We start from the raw sequence: 23,652 nt of genomic DNA, 5'->3' as shown, positions 1-23,652 counted from the left end.
TCTACATTCTACTGTGGGGAATAGTGTCTGAGGTTTTAAAAGCCTGTGAGCAGCCATGTAAGATATTCCACTGGTCTTACCCCTTCAAGAGCAAGGGACAATGAAGAGAACTAAAGACACAAGGGAAAAATTAGTCCAAAGGACTAATGGACCACATCTACCACGGCCTCCATGAGACTGAGTCCAGTACAACTAGATGGTGCCTGGCTACCACCACTGACTGCTCTGACAGGGATCACAATAGAGGATCCCAGACAGAGTGGGAGGAAAATGTAGAACAAAATTCTAACTCACAAAAAAAGACCAGACTTACTGGCCTGACAGAGACTGGAGAGACCCCGAGAGTATGGCCCCAGACACCCTTTTAGCTCAGTAATGAAGCCACTCCTGAGGTCCACCCTTCAGCCAAAGATTAGACAGGTCCATAAAACGAAACAAGACTGAAGGGGCACACCAGCCCTAGGGCAAGGACTAGAAGATAGGAGGGGACAGGAAAGCTGGTAAAAGGGAACCCAAGGTCGAGAAGGGAGAGTGTTGACGTGTCGTGGGGTTGTTAACCAATGTCATAAAACAATATGTGTACTAACTGTTTAATGAGAAACTAGTTTGTTCTGTAAACCTTCGTGTACCAAAAAAAAACCAAACCCAGTGCTGCAGAGTCGATTCCCACTCATAGCGACCCAATAGGACAGGGTAGAACTGCCCCATAGAGTTTCCAAGGAGCGCCTGGTGGATTCAAACTGCAGACCCTTTGGTTAGCAGCCGTAGCACTTAACCACTACGCCACCAGGGTTTCCTTCATGTACAGTACAATAAAATTTTTTTAAAAAGGCACACAAGACTCCATGTAGAACATTCATGGTATACTTTTAATAAAGGTACATTATAGCTTATGAAGGTGCAGCAGGAGAAAGAGAGAGAAGGTGAGCATCAGGGCCCCAAGAGACTACCAGGCATAACTCCCACAGTCCTTTCTTATTTGCACAGGACACATCTTCTCTTGGAATTGTGAACCACCAATCTTTGTATGATGAATTTTAGTTCGTTGTATGAGACAGAAGTGACCAGTTGGGTCCTTTATGCTACGCTGCCCACATAACCAAGCCGAGTATCTAAGACGTTACACCAGGTGTATGCTGTTAATAAAAAAACTGGCCTTAAATGCTAACAGGGAAGGTAGAGGGTTCAAACTTGAAACCGCACACTATTAGTAATTAAATATTACTTCACCGCTATCTTGGCCCAGAGTCAGTACCAGACTTCCAGGCATCCCCAGAGATAACAATGGAGCTATCATAACTTAGGAGAAGGAATCCAAATGGAAATTATTTCAGTTACTGAGTATATCTACATTCTGAGACAAGGGGAATAACACAGGATGATTGCATTATCCTGTTGGATCCATTGTAAGAAGAACTGAGGACAAGTCTTTACCTAGTACTCTTCTGGGTACATGGTTGTGTTTTAGGTCTCCAGGCATTAGTGTCAGTTTAAAATGATTATATAATAACATTTAGAATATCCAGATATTTCTCTTTCACCAAAATACAAGCACCATCGTATGTGAACGCTGTGTAACTCTAGTTAAGAAATCACAGCTGGACATGCAGTTGAAAATGAAATCTATTTCTGATATATTTTGAGATAAACTGATGTATCAGAAAGGTGCTTAACAATTAGAAGAGAGATGCCATAAGAAATGCTCGGAGGAAGAACTTGGAATGTGTAGGTTGAGAATGCATTATACTTTTCAGAAAGAAAAAAAAATCATGAATAGTACCTCAAAGCAAGCTATTTTATGGACCTAGGGGTGTGATACAGGTCTATTGTCAGGTCCACCTTCATGATCTTTCTGGGATGGTCAGGATTGGGGCCACTGCTCTCTAGTCAATTCTGCTAGGTAATATACTCAATTTATGACTTTTGGGGGCTTTCAGGGTAGCAGTACCATTATCATCTTTTTCTCCCCGCCCCCCCAATCTATTCTATTGATAAACAGAACTGTGGTCTTGTGAATAAAGTAAAAAAAAAAAAAAAAAAAATGCTAAATATAAAGGAAAAAAATTTTTTTAATTGTCTTTTTCCTTTATCCACAAAGTTGAAGCAATTTTAAGATCACTCTGATTCTTTAGGGCATACTTATTTACCACATGAGCAGATTAAAACCAATATTGAAGCATTCAGATAACTCACACCTTTCAGGGCCTGTTATAAGCTAGGAACTCTGCTAGGAACTGTATGGACGCCCACATTCTAAGGAGGAGTCGGCATGGAAACAACCGTGTAGCGTAATGCAGTGACTTCTGCAGTAAAAGGCATGGAGAAATGGGGTGGTGATGCTGGGAAACTATCTGTGCTTTTGTTGGGCTGGGAGTTAGGATCGGATACTTCATTGAACCAAACCCACCTACTGCTGTTGAGTCAATTTCAATTCATAGCAACCCTATAGGACAGAGTAGAACTGCCCAATAGGGTTTCCATGGAGTGGCTAGTGGATTCAAACTGTCGACCTTTTGGATAGCAGCTGAGCTCTTAACCACTGCACCACCAGGGCTCCTGCTTCACTGAACAGTTTTGTAAAAAGTCGCAGCTCTTTAAAATAGAAATATGTATGTGTGTGTCAAAAAAAATGTCATTGATCTGATTCCGACTCTCAGCCACCTTATAGGACAGAATAGACCTGCCCCATAGGGTTTCCAGGGATCATCTGGTAGATTCAAATTGCCAACATTTTGGTTAGCAGCCGAACATCACCAGGGCTCCATATGTGTGTGTGTGTGTCTGTGTGTTTTCAAACACTGAATCTTACCAGGGCCAAGCTGAGTTTAACTTATGAAACAGTTGAAATACATCTTCTGCCTTTGCCATCGCTCCTTCTTCCTTTTTGTGCCCCAATCTCCACTTTCTGGTTCCTGCCTACCTAGTTTCTTTTTCTGAGACTTCAGTCCAAACACCTCAGCACCATGGCAGGCCTCTCCTGGCCTATTATCTGCCTCATGGAAACATTGAAGTTCTCCATCATTTCACCAAAGGATCAGACTCCGCCTTGCAAAATGGCAGATGATCTCATAAATGAAGACTTTCTGGTAGGTTCTTGGAAGAAGGTCAGAATGCCTTCACTGGTTATTGGTTCTAGAGCATGAAACCCTTTCACACTCCCAGCATGTGACTTTAGGATTGCGTTATGGTAGATAGATGGGCAGGGAACTGGTATCTATGGAGGCAGACAGCCATTTGTTGTTGTGTCACGCCTCAAACCATACTAGTGTGTGGTTTGTGTTGTTTCTATTCATAGGATCAGTTCTGGTTCTCTAGCTTTTCCTTTTTTAGTTTGCCTCATTTTACTCAAATCTGGTGTCATGAAAAGTATAATTTTACATGGAAAATAAATTGAGGCTTTAATAGTTAATCTTTATAGGACAGCCAGTGGGAAATGTTGCTCTCATGGCTCAACACAGCTTAATGTAATACTCACCCTTTATGAAGCTAATTCTCAATTCACTTTCTTAAAAGAAAGACATTGTAGTTCAAGTGCCAATTTATGACCATTAAGTTGTTAGGATTGGTTATGTTAGAATTTACCCCCCAGATTCTAAAATTTGTCTTTGTAATCAGAATGGTTTGTCCAGGAGTTTAATCCTTGCTTAGAGGGTCCAGTTAAATAAGTGATTTGAAAATATTTGTATTACTTATTCATAAAAAGTTACTTTTTTATTGTATTTTCAGTAGTATAAAACCTCACAAGCAATTTACCTGAAGATGCAAAGATTCTGCAATACAAATTTAAATGTAGCTTTAAGTTAGCCGAAATCAGTGTATCATTTCTAAATCTAAACAATGCATTCCCGTAAGTTAATAATGAACTACTTGATCTGTCAATAATTAATAATCAAGATCATTATGGTCTAAAATGCAAGCTAGTCTCAGGTGTTGTGCATAGCCTTCTAGGCAGGTGGGCTCATCTTTCCCCTGAGGCATATTCTAAGGAAGTAAATAGTCTAATTTTCAAATGATAATTCTTTATACGTCACATAAACTGTGGGCCTAAATTTTAAAAACCAACACCATGATATAGGGAAAGAACATTTCTTGGCATTGGATAAACCTACTTTCAAATCCCACCTCTCTCTCTGACTAACTGTATGACCATTTCAAATTTCTTTACATCTCTGAGCTTTAGGTTCATCATATTTCCAAAACATCTTTTCATGTGTTTGGTGGCCATTTGAATGTCCTCTTTGGTGAAATGTCTATTCATGTCCTTTGCCCATTTTATGAGTGTTTGTCTTTTTGTTGTTAAATTGTCAAAGTTTTTATATATATTTTTGTTATTAGATTCTTATCGAATATATGGTTTCCTAGTCCTTTTTAGAAGAAGGAAAAATGTGTTAATCAAAGCAACTGCTGACAGTATCACCGTTTAAAACTACATAAAATGCTAGAACACTAGAAATTGAAAAGCTAGCTTAGCAATGAATGATAATTTTATTGGAAATCATTATTTGTATGAATATTTTTAAATCCCAATTTTATGTGAGCAGCACAAACTTGTGGCCATTATTAGTCTCTCTTCTGGAAAAAGAAGGAAAAAAAAAAGGAAGATAATTTTTCTTCTTTTTCCACTTCTTTACAAGTACCTTCTGGGCCTTTCTCTTTTTTCTTTCTTTATTTCTTCTAACTACACTACCTTTTGCGCTGAACCTGGCTATGCTAGCGGCTTTCAAAATGATGATTTTATGTCTTAAGGTGTGTACGTTACCGCTACTGACTGAATGCTGCAACCCAAAAATGCTTCAGGGTCTTTGTTTATCACAAACCAGAGTGTGAAATGCTTCTCTCAGCTCCAAAGGGATGCTACTGGCATGCTTAATTCTGACTGGGGCCAGGGAAGACCAAGTTTTTGATCATACTATTTTTCACTCCTGTTATCCCGAAAGAAACCCATTCTTGTCTTTGAAAAGATAAATGTCTGAGATTGGAAATACAGATGACATGAAAGCCCTTGAGTGTGATTTACAGCAGAAGCCATACATTACACATGACCGGCTCCTTAGATGTGAGAGTAGGGTATGCTGTGTGTCCCCCACCATACTGACCAACAGCCCAAAGCCATTCCTCAGGGTGGATGGGGTATACATCAGATTGCATCTCATTTTCCCATAACAGTGTAGAAAGCTGTTTCTTTCCCTCCTTCACCTGGACTATCTGTAAATGTTAATGGTGGGATAAATTAGCCGTGACTTCAGTTATAAACCTAGGGTACCAGAAGGTTGCAAATGACTGGAATTGAACAACGTATTACCACAGTTACGAACCTCAAAGCTGTCATGCCGTTTGCTCTCAGGCGTTGTTAATCACAACTATTGATTCCAGGGAGTGTGAGGGATGAATTTCTAGAGGATTCCCGGTTAAGACTGATAGCCTCTGTGAGTGAGGATCCTGGAAATTTTGATAGAGGCTAGCTGAATTGCCCATAGATGCCTCACCTTCACTTTTTAAAGTGTTAAAATCGCATATATATGTGAGAAAAGATTGCAACTTCTAAGAGGCTGGTGAAGGGCAGGTGGTGAAAGTGACCAAGTATGCTCTCAGAGTCACAGGCTTCCGGAGCTGAAGAGAGGACCCAGCTACTTCTACACGTTACAGTGCTCATTAAGCCCATCTTTTGGGGGGCATACCCTGGTAGCATAGGGGTTAAATGCTACGGCTGCTAACCAAAAGGTCAGCAGTTCGAATCCACCAGGCGCTCCTTGGAGACTCTATGGGGCAGTTCTACTCTGTCCTGTAGGGTCACTATGAGTCGGAATCAACTCGACGGCACTGGGTGGGTTTTGGTTACCCATACAGTAAGCTTGCTTTATGGCCTTCTCTTCAGCAGGACATGTTATTTACCACTAATTATGAACAAAGTATGTGTTATAATTGCATGATATGAGAACACTAAAGCACATAGAAATCCTGGCATATGTCTTCTGTGTCATCCAGAATGATTTTAAGTATAGTATTATGCCTGTGATGGTTACTTGTATTTAACTTCCAGCTACTTAAATTAATACTCAATTCTTCAACCTGTTAGGCAACAGAAAGATTAGGGAGTTATGCTTGTTTATTCCATATCTTTGATTCACTTTTGAGTTGTTATCCAACTATGTCCCAGTTTTCTACTTTTACCTACTAAATGTTTTCCCGCCCAGTGTCAGTATGGTTATTTTCTGCTCATGAGAAGTGATAAGAGCTCCCTCCAGTCATTAGTATCTAGTTAAAATGCTTGTTCTTTGAAAAGTGTCACAGGGAAGTATAGGGTTGATCTGTTGCTCATTCATACAGCCTTCATTCGTTCACCCATTATCTATTGAACACCTATTACACTAAGTCTCTGCAAGGATTGTGGCAAACACTGTATAGGAACTTCAGAGTACTCTAAGAGCACATAACAGAAGGATGGAATCTCAGCAAGAGACCCAGGGAGTGTCTTGCTGAGAATGTGATATTTCAGCTGAAACCTGAAGGATAAGTAAGGAGTGACCCAGTCAGGGGGATGAAGGTTGGGTGTAGGTCCACCAAGTAGAGGAGCAGCAGGCAAAGCCCTAGGATAAGAGAAGTTAAAGAGATGTAAACAGTGGTCATCTTAGTAAATAAAATTAAAACTGCACACAGTAATTGAGGCTTGACCAGCATTCAGGAGTATTAGTTGGATTTATGTATTTAATGCTGAAATTGAGCATTTTCCTAGGTTAATCATTATGGAAAATGTATGTAAATGTAATAGGAAATGCAAACTGATCACAAAATTATATTCATAATTTAGTTTCTGAATATCATTCAGTACCTCAAACCTAATTAAGCGTGCAGTAAATGTTCATTGAATTGAACATTACCTTTTTCTTCCAAGCAGAAGTAATTATCACCTAAAACTTCTGTAGGTAAGAAACCAAAAAACCGGAACCCATTGCTACTGAGTCTATTCTAACTCATAGCAGCCCTGTAGGGCAGAGTAGAACTGCCCCATAGGGTTTCCAAGGCTGTAAATCTTTATGGAAGCAGACTGCCACATCTTTCTCCCACAGAGCAGCTGGTGGGTTTGAACTGCAGACCTTTTGGTTAGCCACTGAGCACTTAACAGCTGTGCCAGCAGGGCTCCTGTAGGTAAGAAGCTAAAGGCCTGATACTTCATTTTTTCTAGTCAGGAACAAGTAGGGTTATTAATTTATATTTGTATCCCTAAATTAAAGTTAAATACCACTGCCCTTCAAGATACCACAGAAGCATAAAAGAACATCCCACCTTTACCCTTGATCCAATCTGTTAGCATTTTTTTTAAGGAGAAGATTCGTTGAGAAAGACTACCTCGGATACCACACCTTAGAGCACACCTGATGTGGACTCGGAAGACTTGGAGTTATGCCCATGCCGTGCCACCGCTAACTGTGTGACTGCCCTCCCAAAATACCTGTCAGCTTGGCTAGGCCACAATTCTTTGTATTGTGTGATTGTCCAACATTTTGTCATCCAATGTAATTTCCTTATGTGTTATGAATCCTGTCACTGTGACATTAATGAGATGGGTTATTGGCAGTTATATTGGTGAGATCTACAAGATTAGGTTGTGTCTTAAGCCAATCTCTTTTGAGATATAAAAGAGAGAAACAAGCAAAGAGACGGGGAGGCCTCATACCTCCAAGAAAGCAGCACCAGGAGCGAGCATGTCCTTTGGACCCAGGGTTCCTTCACGGAGAAGCTCCTAGACCAGGAGAAGATTGATGACAAGGAACTTCCTCCAGAGCTGACAGAGAGAAAAGGTCTTCCCCTGGAGCTGATGCTCTGAATTTGGACTTGCGGTCTACTAGACTGGGAGAGAATGAATGCCTCTTTGTTAAAGCCATCCACTTGTGGTATTTCTGTTATAGCAGCACTAGATGACTAAGACGGTAAAGTTGACATTGAATACTTCTCCTGCCTGTCTCATAGAATTGTCATAAAGATTAATATATGTCAAAGTTCTTTGTAAACTAAAATGCTAAAAAAGGGTAAAACTGCAATATTGTCATTTGCTTAACAAACATGCTGACTATACTGCTACTCAGAATAGCTTTTATGCCTCATTTTCAGTAAGATGTTTATGGTTTCTAATCATTTTTGCCCTTTAAATGTCCTGTAAAACTATCAAAGTTTTAGAAGACCTTTTGTTTTGTCAGTTCATTGTAGCAATAAGGCCAGGCCTTGCTGGTGGAAGTAGTATGTAACAGCAGCTCTTTTCTGGGAAGGAAGGTGCAGAGGTGTCAGGAACCATGTAAAATGGACCCACAGCATGGAGTTTGAAGACTCTGAGCTTCAATCTTAGGTGTTACCTGCCTTGTAACCTTGGACAAGTTATGTAACTTTTCTGAATTTTATTTTCCCCATTTATTAGATGTGGTTAATAAAACCTACCTCAAACGGCCGCTAGGAGCTGGGAGAATGAGTGATGTGTTAGCAAAGCACTCAGGAGAGCATGTAATACAAGTGTTATCAGTCAGTGTGAAGCCTTGGTTAGTGCTGATGGTATTCTTGCCTTTAGTGATAGTAATAATGATAGTAAGAACTAGTAGATAACATGGTGACCCCTTTTATTCTATCCCTATCCTGGGGAAATTCCTGCATCCGAGTGCAATCCTTCCAGAACCTTTACTTCTTCTGAGCTGATTGGGATAGAGGAACACTAATTGTAGTAATAGAGTAAAAACAATAAAGCTATTTTGGTTGAGCAGGTATGATGCGCGGGCCCCAAGCTTGATCCTTGACAGCATCATTTCTAATCGTCCAGGGTGATCTTTCCAATTAGATGACATCACCCCCACTGTTTGAGAAGGCTGCATGCTTTCCATGTCATGCTGGGTCCTGAGCTCTGGCCACAAGGCCACCTCCCAAACCTGCCTCCTCCCGGGAGCTCTGCCTGCTCTCACCAACTCCATACCCTTCCCTGCAGACTGCCTTTGCAACCAGCATGATTCCTGCAAATTAATATCCCCTCTTCATTGTCTTTGCAAGTATTGAGAAAATATATTACACCTTTGGGTTTTTTTTTGCATTTGGAGAAATCTTTGGAGTTAATCCCTATTATTTAATTCTTAGACAAGGGTTTTTGTTGTTATTTTACTATTCCATCATTATTATTTTTAAGCTAAGACTGTGTTTTGTTTTGTTGACAAGCCAACTTCCATCCCAACCTGCTAAACGTTTAGCAGTGTAAATTCGTGTGCAGGAAGAACCGGGGCTAAACAAAATGGTTTTACAGAGGAGTGGAATGTTTCAGTGAAATTAATCTGTCTTTTCTTGTTGTTAGGTAGGTTTGTCTGTTTTTTCCTGTCTCCGTTTTTAATAGTCTCCAGAGAATCAAGAAGGTAAATAACAGGTTTTTTTTTTGTTTTTTTAATTCTTATAAGCAGTGTTTTAATTTTTCCCTCATATTTATTGAAGAAATGTGAACTGCAGGAAACTCTTAAACCTTTTGGACTAAATGCTCCTTTGTCACAGTGCTTTCTTAAACCTTTTGAAAAGCAATGGATTTGGTTGGTATGGATAGAGGGAAGTGTTGAGTCCCTAGGTAGTGCAAATGGTTAACACACTTGGCTGCTAACCAAAGGTTGGAGGTTCAAGTCCACCAAGAGGCACCTCAGAGGAAAGGTCTGGCAATCTGCTTCTAAAAAAGTCATCCACTGAAAATCCTATGGAGCACGGTTCTACTCTGACACACATGAAATCTCCACGAGTTGGAGTCAACTCGACAGCAACTGTTTTGGATTTTTTTGTTTTTGTTTGTTTGTTTGTTTTAGTTCAGAGGAAGGCACAGACCAAGCCTATGTGTATCTGGTATCTGCAGGCTTCCTCTACTCCCAGCCTCAGAGAGCAGAGATGCCTCCCTTCTTGTTCCTAAGCCTCCTGTAGGTGGCCATGGGAGTCAGGATAATCAGCCCTGTTTTCTTGCCTGAGTGTGGTTCTGCCAGGAGCCAAGCAGTAAGGGAACCAAGTGAGGCCAACCCTGCCATAATCTGGAGTGTCAGGAGCCACAAAGACTTCTTACCTCGGGGGGCCTGCCTGTTGACAAGGTCCTTGTGGTTCCTTTGCAGCAGATGCAGGCAGATGGTGGCAGCAGCCTGTAGTGGGTCTGATGGAAACCCACTCGGAACGTTGGTGCGTTTTATGTGCAGAAGACACTGGAACAGTCAGAGCACTTGGGAACCTAAAGACGTTTGTCTTTTTTGTTTGACTGTTGCAACTGTTCTGTTTTTAATTTGGGGGAAATGTTGGTGGCTGTAGGAGTGCAGGAGCAGTGTTTAGGTGTTCTTGGCAGGTGAGAATGTCTGGACACTTGGTCCGGACCAGGTGCCCTCAATGTACCCAGAACCCAGTGCCGTCGAGTCGATTCCAACTCATAGCGGCCCTATAGGGCCCTTAATGTAACAGACACTAAACAGATTTTGATATAGACTGACATGCCTACCTTGGGCCTCCCTATACTCTGCACACGCCCTTATCATGTCCTTGTCATTGTCTGCATGGCCTGCTTCTAACATCCTTAGACTGGGTTTCTGTTCTTGAATCTGTGCTTAATTCTTCTTTTTGTTCTTCCCTGTCCCTGGCTCAGAGCCTGGTGCTTGATAGATACTTGGAGAAAGAAAGGATGGCGGACACGTTTTCTTCTCATTTGTTGATGTCACAACTTTGCCTAATCTTGTGCCTAGAATCTTAAAATATTAGAGCTTGAAAGGACCTTGGTGGTCAGCCTTTGATTTTGACTTAGGGGCAAAGCCGGAAGCAGTGGCCTCTCATGTCTCCCAGTTCAGTGTCCTCTCAACAGTCCCCATCTGGGTACACCTGCTGTCCTTTGATGATGGCTTCTGCATTCCAGTTCACCTGAATCGAGATTAGTATAAACACACAGGATCAAAGATACTCACTGTGGCTTTGATAGCATTGTATTTCTATTCAAACCACTAGGACTGTTCAAGAGAACATATGCTAGTAACAGTAGCTGATCTTGACTGACAATTTTAGAGTCATTTGTTTGTTAAGAAAATTGTGATGATTAAATTGTGACAAACTTAAGTGAAATAAAATACGCGAAGGAAAATGTCTTCACTTATTAAAAGGGGAAGAGATTGCTCTTAAAGATGTTCCATCTGGGACTGATTTATTGAAATCCAGTGCCTGTTGAGAAGACTCATAACAGGTGGCCTTTACAGAGCCTCTCAGCCTGAGTCTAGTGCTCTAGCTGTTCTTTTATTATCCCAAACTTCCATAACGAAAGGATTTTTTCACCCTGCCCTTTGTTCACAATATGAGACTACAACTGAGTTCATATTTCTCACCTAGCCTTTCAGCTGCAATTAATATTTTATTATATCAGATTTTATCACTATCTAGCAGAGCAGCAGGGTGTTGAACTACAAGTGCATATACAACATGCACGCACACACACACACATACACGTCAATAGTGACTTATTGATGCCAGGCAAGCTCCTTGTAATGAGTTGTGGCTGAGAGAACATGAAATATATTTGTGGTGTCCAGCAAATATCCCAAAGCAATTTATGGCTGATCTTGTCTAGATCAGAGTAGGACAAAGAGAAATTAAAGTTGCTGACATATAATATTCCGCCCCACAGACCTGTTTACGCTGTGCAGCCTGTTACCCAGTGCCCACTGTCTGTATGAGATTGGTTAGGATCAGTTTTCATCTATAATGTAATGAACAGGACTGTGTTAGGCCAACTGCTTTCAGCCAGATGTTACACACTCTAAGTAATCTTAACCATGAACACAAACATTGAATTCTTTGTTTTTCTGATTTTAAACTGGTAACAATACTTTTAAAACTTAGTTCAATTTTACCAGTTTGTTTCAGAGTACTAAGGTGTCATTTCAGTACAGAATGCTGACAGATTTAGGTGTGTCTGAACAAAGACTCGGAAGAATATAAATTCTGTATTGTTGCTGAAGATACAGTAGCATGGCACTGAACCTTCCTAATTATAAGTCTATTTTGTTTATGCTCTGGGTATAATTCATGTTTTTATTTTTCTCCCACCCCTAAAATAATCTGTCTTCAAAAACATACAAATATTAGTTACTATTCTTTTTCATATATATAGAATTGATGATTTTGTACCAAAATTGCGGATCAAGTTAAGAGTCATTGTTAAACCAGAAAACCAAACCCACTTCCGTCAAGTCGATTCCAACTCATAGAGACCCTATAGGATAGGGTAGAACTGCCCCATAGGGCTTCCAAGGCTGAAATCTTCATGGAAGCAGACTGCCACATCTTTCTCCCATGGAGCAGGGTGGTGGGTTCGAACCACTGACCTTTCAGTTAGCAACTGGGTACTGAAGCGCTGCACTACCAGGTCTCCTTTAAAAGCCACTGTTAGGTACTAGGAGATGGATAGTATTATTCTAAGTCCTTGAAGTGATCAGAAGTACCTACTTTAAAGGATTAGAAAAAGCAGCAGTGAAATGGATCATTACTTTTCTGTCCCTCCTTTCCTCATTGTCCCCACCTTCTGCGGACCAGTTGAATAACCCTCTAACACTGTATTCTGATGAGAAACACAGTAAGTGGGTAATAAAAATGGACTTACAACTAAGAGTTTAATCCTGAAATGAATTAGAACAAAAATTTTCAAGTCAATTGCAAATCTGCAGCAGGTTTTTCCTTTCAAAGTCCTCAAAATTAGAAAAGACTGAAAACATTTTATCACATTCAAACTTCCAAGTTTGAAAAAGTACATGGAAGATGTTCGATAGGTATTCTTTTCTGGCCTGTACTCCGTGTGCTAGTCTATATAAGTACAGATTTCCTCTTCTCCTCGTGAAAGCCTTAGAGCTTTGTTGTAGGAAAACCTAGCATAAATTGCACTTTAAACTCCATTCCATTCCGTAAGGAAGTTCTGATAGAGTGACATCATACTTTCAGTGTGGACGGTTCCTTAATATTGCAAATGCCATAGGAAGATTTTATGTTAATTTAATTCCAAAGTAATGATGGAATAGGGCTAGGAACGGCGCAGCTTTAATAAACAGAGAACGTGAGTAAACCTTTAAAGGGGTGACAGGATTTTAATTCAGCTCACTGAGCTAGAAACTCCAGATTGATTTCCTATCCCTGAGAATTTGCTTTTCTTAATCGTCTTTTTTAGAGAAACCATTCTAACAGTGAGATTTTCAAGGCTAGTTCTGAGACTTATAATTGTGGTTAGAGAGATTTTATGCAGTTCATTAGTGAAATGATGTTATTTGTACAAGTGAAAAACATGTCAGCTATAAAATTCTGTCAAGGTCCTGGTGACCTAGGTGCTAATAATGTGTTAATTTCTATCAGGGAGACAGCGGTATGTGGCATTGGGTAGCAGACAGGATTTAGCTATTTTTCATTAGCACTTGGACTTTGATAAAGGGGAACAGAAAAGAGCTGCGTGACCTTTCAGTGCTTAAATTATTAAAGAGCAAATAGATTTGAGGTCTGGATGCTAGAAATCTAATTTGTCTTGTGGAGCAAGGATGAAAAGACATTTTGGATTTGAAATTGCTCTAGTCAACTTAGTTCTTCCTCTAATAGATCTACAGATGAGTAGATGGTAGCTATTTAAAAAGTAATATATCTGGAGTACAGTGTATGATATAACTAATATCAGCTGGCTAAAATGAAAGCCCATTAAGTGATTATTTAATTCTCAAATTTTTGTCTAATATTTATAAAATTGCTACTTGGAAAAAAATTCCTTTTTTTCCATGCCATATTCATTTAAATGGTATTTACATTACAAAACAAAATTTTGTTTCATTAGGAATGCCAAGCTTTCTACTCTATTATTCAACTTAAAGTAAGGCAGTGCCTAGCACATAGGAGACACATAAGAAATAGTTGTTGAATTAACAAATGAGTGAACATATTCCCACAACACACATGCTAGCGAGACTGAGGGAGAGAGGGTGACTAGGGAGAGGTGGCGGTGACGGAGGGGAAGGCAGAGAACGTAGAGACATAGCTTTGATTCCCCAAGATTATTTACTTGTGAGTTATCCAGGGTAAACTTAAAATCTAGCCAGCCTCCCTTATCACCAAACCATTCCCTGGTAATTTCTTCCTCTTTTATCTCTTGAGTATACAAGAAATGAATATAAAACAAATTAAATATTAATCTTCATTTGAAGCAAAGCCTTCTTGTGAGTGTCAGTCCATTTCTGTACTAGTACCACATATAATGTGTATAACTCATCCCCAAACACAGGAGAAATTCCTTCTGGATTGTATTACGCTTTCAGATATTTGTTATTTCATGCCCCACTTCATTCTAGGGGTTGAGAGACACAAAAGTGACTAAATCATACAAGATTTTTAAAAACAAAGATAAAAGGCACAGCTGACAGAACACATGTTTGTGCTGGTCCGGAGCATAGCGAGAATGCTTCAAAGTGGGGGTGCAGATAGCCCCTAGGAGAGGGCTCACGATAGAGTCTCGGTCCTTTACCCGATAGGGTCATCATCTGAGTGACAGAATATTCCAGTGTGTTGGGGAAAACAGCACTTAAATAGGGCAGATTAAAGGAACAGAGGAAAAGGTGTTTTGGTAGAAGAAATAAAGATCTTTAGATGGAAACTCCTGTGCTAATTTTTGCCTAGCTTAAATACAATCAGGAGGGAGTGCCTAGCAGGTTGAAAGAGGGGAGAGCGACCAAGGTCCTCAGCACTCTTAGTGAAGAGGTTCCTGGAGGAAATGGGAGTTGAGGAAGACACCAGTCAGATACGGAAGTCACTGCGGAATCTAGGGGAATGCCCTGGAAGTCATCAATGCCAGATAAGGTAGAGGAAGTAATAGATGTCAAAGGCATAATGACCATCTATAGATCCTGTTACATGACAAAAGAGAAAGAATCTTTACCCAGTACTCAAAATAAGTGGATGTGAAAAGTGAACAGAGACTGACTTGTATGTCAGCTGTGTCTGCAGGGGCAACTGCCAGTCCATCGGGGTAGATGTTGCACGTCAGTGCCTCAGCTGGGAATTTCTGTCCGGAGATCAGGAGAACTAGCTCTAGGGTCAGACCACGGTCTGAGTCTGGTCTCTTCTGCCACTTGGTTACCCGTACCCTTGGGTAGAATGGGTGCATCACCTCTGACACTTGGTTTTCTCATCAGTCAAATGGGAAAATAAGCCCTACACGTGCTAGACACCTGGCCGGCATGTAGTATGTCCTCAGTGGCTGTCAGCTGCTGTCAGTGTTAGCGCTGTTGCCTTCGCTGTTATTTTTTCACCTGGGGAATTATGAAGGGGATGGGTGAAAACATTGAGGAAGCCTTCTTATTTGGTCCACGCTGTGTATTCTCAGCCATTCCAGAAACTGATGAAGTTCCAGAAGAGATAGTCCAAATAAAAATATCATGCCTATATATTCAAAATGTTTGTCTTAGATACAGACATTAAAACGCTGCCTTAAGACATGATTTCCTTCATCGGTTGTCATCTCTGCTGTTACAGACATGTTTCCTTTTCTGTCAATGAATACCCAATAACCTAAAACAAAAATGACATTTTGCTAGCACTTCCTATATGGAATAATTTCAGCAAGTTTGTTTTCTTCACGTGTATTTTTATTTTTCCACTTTTTCTAATATGTTGGCTTCCCAGAAGTTGTTTTTAAATTGAAATGTTGAAAATCATGTCATATAGTAAATGAACTGGAAAAGCTGACTGTTTGAAAGAAGCCAGTGTTAAAAATTATTCTATTAAATGACAAATTCTTTTGCAAAGCAAGCAATTATTTTTATGATTTATACATCTTTTTTGACAACAGTATTTGGATGTTGAGTAAAAATACTGGATATCAAAGCTCTAAAATGCACCTTAGAAAAAAAATAGAGATCTGTGTAATTCTGTCTTTTCATAGGAAAAAATAAGACACAAAGAAACTAGCAGAGCTGAGGTTAGAACCTAGAGCCTGCAACCCCAAGGTCGGTACCCATGCCCCTGACCGTCACACACACACACACACACACACACACACACACCAGGCACGTCAAGGCAAAGTGTCACGTGTTGCTCATGCTGTTTGATTTTAAAATAACTTTACTGTGGTAAAGTATATATAACAAAGCATCTGCCATTTTAACCCTTTTAAGTGCACAGTTCAGTGACATCCATGACCTTCAGCACGCTGCAGCCACCCACTATCCATTTCCAGAAGGTTTCATCCCCCCACACAGAAACTCGGCAGCCCTGAGACAGCAGTGTCCCGGTCCTTTCTGCTCACAGTCCAGGCACCATGAGTAATTCCGTGTGTTCACGTAGATGCCACTGAAGAAAAATAATACATTCAATACAGTTTCATTTATCAGGTAAACTGGGTTAATTTTCTGCAAATTCATCTTTAATTACATGTGAGAAAAAGCATTATTTTAAAGTGTCGTGATCACATAAACTGCAGAGATTGCCATATGCAGATTTTTAACGATGGTGAATTTTGTTCCGTCAAGAAGTTGTATTATTTTGGCTGAGAGAGCTCCGTGGAAGAACATGAAGCACCTTCCCTCCCTCTGGTTTAGCAAGTGTTGACCGAGTGTCCGTTATGTATGAAGCGCTCCCTGTTGACTCACTATGCGAATTCAGCGAATTCCCTATTTTGGATGTCCTGTGGTTGCGCTGAACACAGACTGGGTCAGCTCAGTTACCACGAGATAATTCAGGGCAGTACATCACTGATACACTCTTTTTTTTTTTTCTTTCTAGTGTCTATCAAATAGTTGTTGAGGAAGAACGTCCTCGAAGAACTAAAAAGACAACAGAAATATTAAAGTGCTACCCAGTGCCAATTCACTTCCAAAATGCTTCGCTACTGAACTCACAGTACTACTTTGCTGCAGAATTTCCAGCAAACAGCCTCCAAGCTGCTCAGCCTTTTACCATTGGCGATAACAAGACCTACAGTGGGTACTGGAACACACCTCTCCTCCCCCACAAAAGCTACAGAATTTATTTCCAAGCTGCCAGTAGAGCCAATGGGGTAAGTTTTTTAGATGGCTGCTTACTTAGACTATTTAGGGTTACTAATGTGATCACAGATTAAATAAAATAGTAAGAAATGAAGTCATGCTTCTGTGTGTTTTTACTTGCAAACAAGGCTTTTTTTTTTTTCCATTTTTAGAATTATTTTCATATAAGGAAATTTATGGAAAGATAAATACATACAGTTTTTTTTTGTTGTTTTTGCAGGAAGAATATATTGCCAACATGATGGCTTTTATTTTCGGTTTTTACTCATTACCAAAAGTTTGGCTAGTAATTCTGCTTAGCTTACTATTTTACAGGAAGATAGTGTAGCAGCAACACATATATTCAGCTCATCTAAAATTTTGTGAGATTCATAACATCTGTCTTTTCAGTGTAGTCTTTCCCATTTCCTTGGTTCCACAAGAATTTATGCTTCCTATTTTTTTTATAGCTGTGACTAAATTAGTTATCTTCTTTTTCTTCTCGTAAAAGTTCGAGAAAGATAAAATGGAAACAAAATAAAAACTATCATTGAGTCCTTTCAGAAGTGTTTCTTTTTCCTGTTCACACTAACCTGGGACATGCTGATAAGATTTTAGAGTCTCTTTAGACAGAAGGGAAAGTTTTTTCCAGATTCCTCAATGGATTCCTCCCTCCTTCACAGCATGAGACTAGGTGTCATGGGTGACTTTACTTTTGCCAATGAAAAGGGGGAATGTGGGTTGTGGGGTCCTTCTGTGGTGTCTGCACAGAGGGAGAGTAAGAGGCTGGAGAAGGAGGTCAGGTGCTCTGGAGCAGAGACGTCTGTGTCTAGCTCCCCAGTCTGGTCCAGCAATGACCAACACCACTGGAACTGAACCCAGAGCTAGTATCTGAATGTGGTTCCAGGAGTAACGGCTGTGTGACGTAAACACCTGGACAGAGAGATCTTCCTTGGGCGTTATTTGAATAGAGTACAGACATGTTTCTTTGTTTTAAAAACAACAGGAATAATGATTTTTCCCTCTTTATTTGACACAGGAAACCAAAATAGACTGCGTCCAAGTGGCCACAAAAGGTATGTTGAAATCGTGGGGTGCTTTCCTAGTTTATGAGTCGGAATCAACTCGACGGCACTGGGTTTGGTTTTCTTTGGTTTGGTCCTAGGTTATGCCCCCTAACATTTTAAACAGTGTTTCAAAACTTCTTAAAATGTTAGCATTGCTGAAATGAGTACATATGTATGTATGCATGTATATTTTATGTATGTGTGTATATATTAGGATCTTATGGCATTTAACATTAATGGTATTTCATTTAAATACTTTTTAAAAAATGAGAAACCATGCTGCTGTGTTCAGTTTTCAGTGGTTATCTTTTTAAAAATTTTTTTAATAAAATTAATTTTATATGAGCTCAATATATGCTTTTTAAAGCCATAGTACTATACCTAGTAGTGCTATTTCTAGTGAATCTTTATATGCAAGGTAGTAAAAGATTAGCTGCTATTCTTAAACCAATTATCTCATTATTAGATCTCTATAAAGTGAGTCTATGTGAACTTCTTTCACTGAGATGTGAAAGATTACCGAATCCAGTAACTAGGCACCCTGATTGTGGAACTTCTGGTTAAAATTCTGAGAAATTGAGATCAAGGGTGAGATTTAGAAGTGGGTAGGGGAACTGTGGAAACCCTGGTGGCATAGTGGTTAAGTGCTACAGCTGCTAACCAAAAGGTCGGCAGTTCAAATCTGCCAGGCACTCCTTAGAAACTCTATGGGGTAGTTCTACTCTGTCCTGTAGGGTTGCTATGAGTCAGAACTGACTAGATGACAATGGTTTTGTGTAGGTTAGAGGAACCACAAGGAACCCTAGCAACTCAATGGTTAAGCACTCTGCTGCTAACCAAAAGACTGCCAGTTCAAACCTACCAGTGGCCCTATGGGAGAAAAGACCTGGCGATCTGCTCCTGTAAAGATTACACCCTAGGAAACCCTGTGGGGCAGTTCTATTCTGTCATAAAGGGTCACTATGACTTGGAGTCAACTTGATGGCACACAACAACAGGGGAACCACTATGAACTTAGTGTACAACTCCTCCTACAGGTCAAAGTACAGGGGTGTGTGTGTGTGCGCACGTGTGCATGCGCCTGAGCTATGCTGTCATCTTATCGACCTCATGGCGCTGTTTCAGCCATCTCATAAGGAAGTGTATGGAAAATGCACTGAGACATTTGATGCTGTATTAATATGAGGTGTTATAAATCTATATGAGTATTGAACACACTCTTTCAGACCACTAGAGTAACCAAGAGTACAATAAATAAATTTTGCATGGTTTGATTTAGACGTGATGCTGAGAAGGCAGCGTTGGCTCTGTGGCACTAGACTTACTCAGGTCATAGGTAATCACATGATGTGTTCTGTTGGGTAAGAATATCTTTTTGTTGCTGTTTAGTTTACAGGTAACATAGTTTGAATATGCCATGGATGCCAATCCTCATTTTCAAAATTCTCACTGACTTCTTTTTTCATGGAGATACATGGCCTTTTTTACACAATTAACTCAACACCTGTTTCTTGGTTGCATGGTGTGGGCCAAGCATTGTATGAGCTGCTCACCTCATTTGTATTTGTTTGTCCTCATGAGCTCATCATTCTATAGCCTAGACTGTACTTAGGTTAATGTTTAAACACACAGTTCTTATATTGTACCTGACTAAGTACCTTTCCTTACAGGAATAAGTTAGTAATTGTTAATGAACCTAGAGATATTCGTGTGTTTTACAAACTCTAGTACACTATCAACTATTAACTGTTCCAGTATTACAAAGATCTCCAGATCACTGCCTGTGCTAAGAACAGAAATTTTACAGTCCTGCTTTTTTGAATTCTAGTTACCCTCTCAGTCTGAAAGAGTAAATTCAGTTCCAGAGTGCCTAATTTATAATACCTTGAAATCACTTTTCTACACGTTCTCCAATTCCTCAGCCATCTGTGAGAAAGGAGACAGGTATTGCTACTTCCATTTTATAGATGAAATCAACAAGCATTTTTGTAGATGAACTGACTTAGCAAGGCCGCTTAGCCAGCAGTCATGGAATCAGGGCTTGATCCTAAGCCTTTGGACATCTTCTTCCCCACAGTGTTTATTTCACTTTATCTGACAGCTTTTCACCCAGCAGAACCTCTGCCCAAATATAGTATTCCAACTTCCCCTTTAATAGAACTGAGTTGCCATCCAGTTTACGGGGAAAATTATGAAAATTCTGATTCTGTATATGCAGAACTTGATAAAATTGAACAGTACCAAATAGGGCAGTTTTACCTGGAGGGGAGTATCGGCCACGTATTGCTGACAGCATGGAGGCTTAATTGAACTTTCAGATACAAAACCACTTTCCTAAGTAGCATTTAAAATTTACAGAGATTTCAGTGATCTCATAAAGAAAAAAAAAAAAAAAACTCAAGAAAGTAGGGAGGTGGATTTGTTTTCACAAAGAGCTCGGTTTGTGATTTCATGTGAGGGTGTGGCTCTTAAAAACATATTTTATACTATTTATGGTTTTAGTGTTATGATTATTTTAATATAATAAGTAGTTTAAACTCTATGCATTACATTAATCTTCCATAAAAGAATACTCTCCATGTGATGATAACACCTGTGCCTCTCCTGGACAACACAGCCATTTGGGCGCTTCCTTGTTATTCACGTATTTTAAAATTACACGAGTGGCTACTGTGTGTCAGGCAGACAGCACTCTGTGAGACTGCCAATGCTGATAGTAAACGTATCACAATTTTGAAGAAGATTTTGAATGAGTTCCTAACATTTTTTTGTTTGCTTTTTTTATTTTTTTGGTGAGTGGTAGGTAGTCATGTGAGTTCATCCGTTTCTTTCCTTGCTGTGGTTGGGCTAACAGTAGGGTAGCTAGAATTCAAAACAAAAATGTGCGTTTTCATTTAAATAGTTAAGTAGTTATATAAATACTCCAGTAGTAAATGCGGAAGTCTAACAAGGTAGCTGTTTTCACAATAGATTGAATTAGGTGGTGATTTGCATCATTTTCTTCCATCAGTTAGATTTAATCAATATTGTGATTTGCTTTTCAATTCACCGAAGGACGATTAGGCAGTCAGATGACCTGACTGACTGAAGATTCTGCACTCATGTTTTCTGAGTCCGAAAGAGACAAACAAATTTTAACATTCATTACTTGTCATTGTCATTTATATTTCATAAATCATAGTACAGGAGGGCACCTAGGCGGATACTCCCCTCCAGGCAAAAGCACCCTGTTCGGTACTGTTCCCTGTGATCAGGTCCTGCGTGCACAGAACCAGCAGCCCTCCTTCACACTGCAGGGTCATGTGCCTTCACCTTTGTAGTCAGAAACGTTTCTTTTTTCACACTAAAAACGCTTGTTACAGCAGGGAAACCATTTCATTTGGACTCCTTAGTCAAAACAAAGAAATAGCAAGGCCAGGTAACTTTCATCAGTCCTGTATCGTAAAGGTGTTTAAAATGTAAGAGTTTAAAACGCCCTGAGTGTTTTTAGCCACATATTGCTGACAGCATGGAGGCTTAATTGAATTTTCAGATACAAAACCACTTTCCTAAGTAGCATTTAGAATTTACAGAGATTTCAATGTTATCATAAAAAAACTGTTGACAAGTATCTTCATAAAGAAAGTAGGGAGGTGGATTTGTTTTCACAAAGAACTCGGTTTGTAATTTCATGTGAGGGTATGGCTCTTAAAAATATATTTTATACTATTTATAGTTTTAGTGTTATGATTATTTTAATCATATTCCAAGGGTATATTTTGACACTAATTATCTCAAGTATAAAACCTCATAAAAATTAGGCAAAGGAAAAAGCGTAAGGCATGTTACTACATATCTCCGTATGCGTGGAGGGTTGCCTGTGTTTTCACGTATTCTCCTTGATTTTATGCATCTAGGGTGAGTTCCCAGTATTTATGTATGACCATCATTTAATTGTTGACTATAGACAAACTCATCATGGAATATTCTATCTCTTGAGTTAAAAAGGTAAATACACCCTACAATAGCATATATTTGATGTTTGGATGTTATCCTCTTGATACAAAAGTACAGTAGAGTGAATAAAATAGATTTTAACTACTCCTAGATTCTCTAAAATTTTGCTTTTTAGTCACATTTTTATAGCTGGATTCTTTTTAACACAACTTGGCCCAACTGGTGTGTGTGTGTTTTCTTTAATTTTTATACTCTTTATGGCTGCGTTGTGGTGACTGGTGAGGAGGAAGCTTTTTTTATGCTTGTTTTGGAAGGCTTTGTTATGATGAATTCTAAGCTGATAGAACACACTTAAAAATCAAAGTCTGTCTTGTAGTAAATTAGAGTTCTTCGATAAAATGAGGTATATTCATTTGAATTGATATAAAAGTAGTTTAAACTGTATACATTATATTAATCTTCCATAAAAGAATATTCTCCATGTGATGATAACACCTGTGTCTCTTCTGGACAACATAGCCAGTTGGGTGCTTCCTAGTTATTCACTTATTTTAAAATTACATGAGTTGCTACTGTGTGTTAGGCACACAGTACTCTGTGAGACTGCCAATGCTGGTACATAAACATATCACGATTTTGAAGATTTTGATTGAGTTCCTAACATTTTTTTGTTTGCTTTTTTTTTATTTTTTTGATGAGAGGTGGGTGGTCATATGAGTTAACCTGTTTCTTTCCTTGCTGTGGTTGGGCTAACTGTAGGGTAGCTAAAAATTCATGCAAACACATGCCACATTGTTTCCAAAAGTATTAGGGAAGTCAGAATATAAGCCTTAAAAAAAAAAAAGAAAACAGACTGTTATCCTAATGTGATATATAAAGGTAAATCTGCTACGCAAAATGCTTCAGTGTTTGTACACTTAGTGTTGACTTGACTTCCATTTGTAATGGGATGTGCATGTGCTCTGCTGTAAGACCTTCAGGAAACTAGGGAGGAATTTCATTGTTTCTATACAATTTCTAACTATGTTCAGAAATTTGAATTTTTTTTTTAATCATTAAGCACTTTGAAAAGTTTCTGTATACTCTTTTTCTGTTCATTGTTTCATTCAAACAAATCCCACCCTTTCCAGGCCACCATGCTAGACAATGAAAGTACCCAATAGAAGAGCTGAAAAGAATGTCTGTTGAGCTATAAAGATTCCTTTTAATTACTCATATTCAATACACGAAAAAAAACTTATATATTAAGAACATTCATATATGTTAATCTTCTATGATTTAGCTATGGGTTTAGAAATAGAGACAAGTATGATACAGATTTAGCATTTAGCGTTTTATAGAGAAAAGGTTTTCTTAATCTGATATAGGCTTCATAAGTATGAGTACATTAAGGCCCCTGAAAAGTTCCTAAAGAAAAAAAACCTGTTTAACTTTTTTCAACCCTATGTTTCCCAGATTTGTTTGACCCAAACTCCTTTTCGAGGAATACTAGACAAACAGCCTGGTAAACGCCGGTTTGTCAGATTCCAGAAGATCATACTATATGCAGTGGAAACGGCACTTTAGAAGTCTGATAGCTCAATGTCTTTCTTTATTCTTCTATGCATTCCTTCATACCTAAAAAAAAAAAAAAAAAAACC

The 23,652-nt window shown here is 39.2% G+C and overlaps 1 protein-coding gene across 3 annotated transcripts in view; it reads left to right on the top strand.

The window, feature by feature from the left end:
• PTPRM (protein tyrosine phosphatase receptor type M) overlaps positions 1–23,652 on the top strand; it is a 946,104-nt gene that overhangs the window by 610,452 nt on the left and 312,000 nt on the right. For all 3 annotated transcript variants that reach the window (XM_049900161.1, XM_049900160.1, XM_049900159.1), the window contains exons 12-13: positions 16,768–17,041; positions 18,049–18,085. In XM_049900161.1, coding sequence (XP_049756118.1) covers positions 16,768–17,041; positions 18,049–18,085 — 311 coding nt within the window. The remainder of the gene's footprint in view (positions 1–16,767; positions 17,042–18,048; positions 18,086–23,652) is intronic.

The sequence above is a fragment of the Elephas maximus genome, chromosome 11 (genome assembly GCF_024166365.1).
Source record: "Elephas maximus indicus isolate mEleMax1 chromosome 11, mEleMax1 primary haplotype, whole genome shotgun sequence".
Lineage (NCBI taxonomy): Eukaryota > Metazoa > Chordata > Mammalia > Proboscidea > Elephantidae > Elephas > Elephas maximus.
Note: the sequence above shows the minus strand (reverse complement) of the source record. Positions and strands in the feature narration are given on the sequence as shown.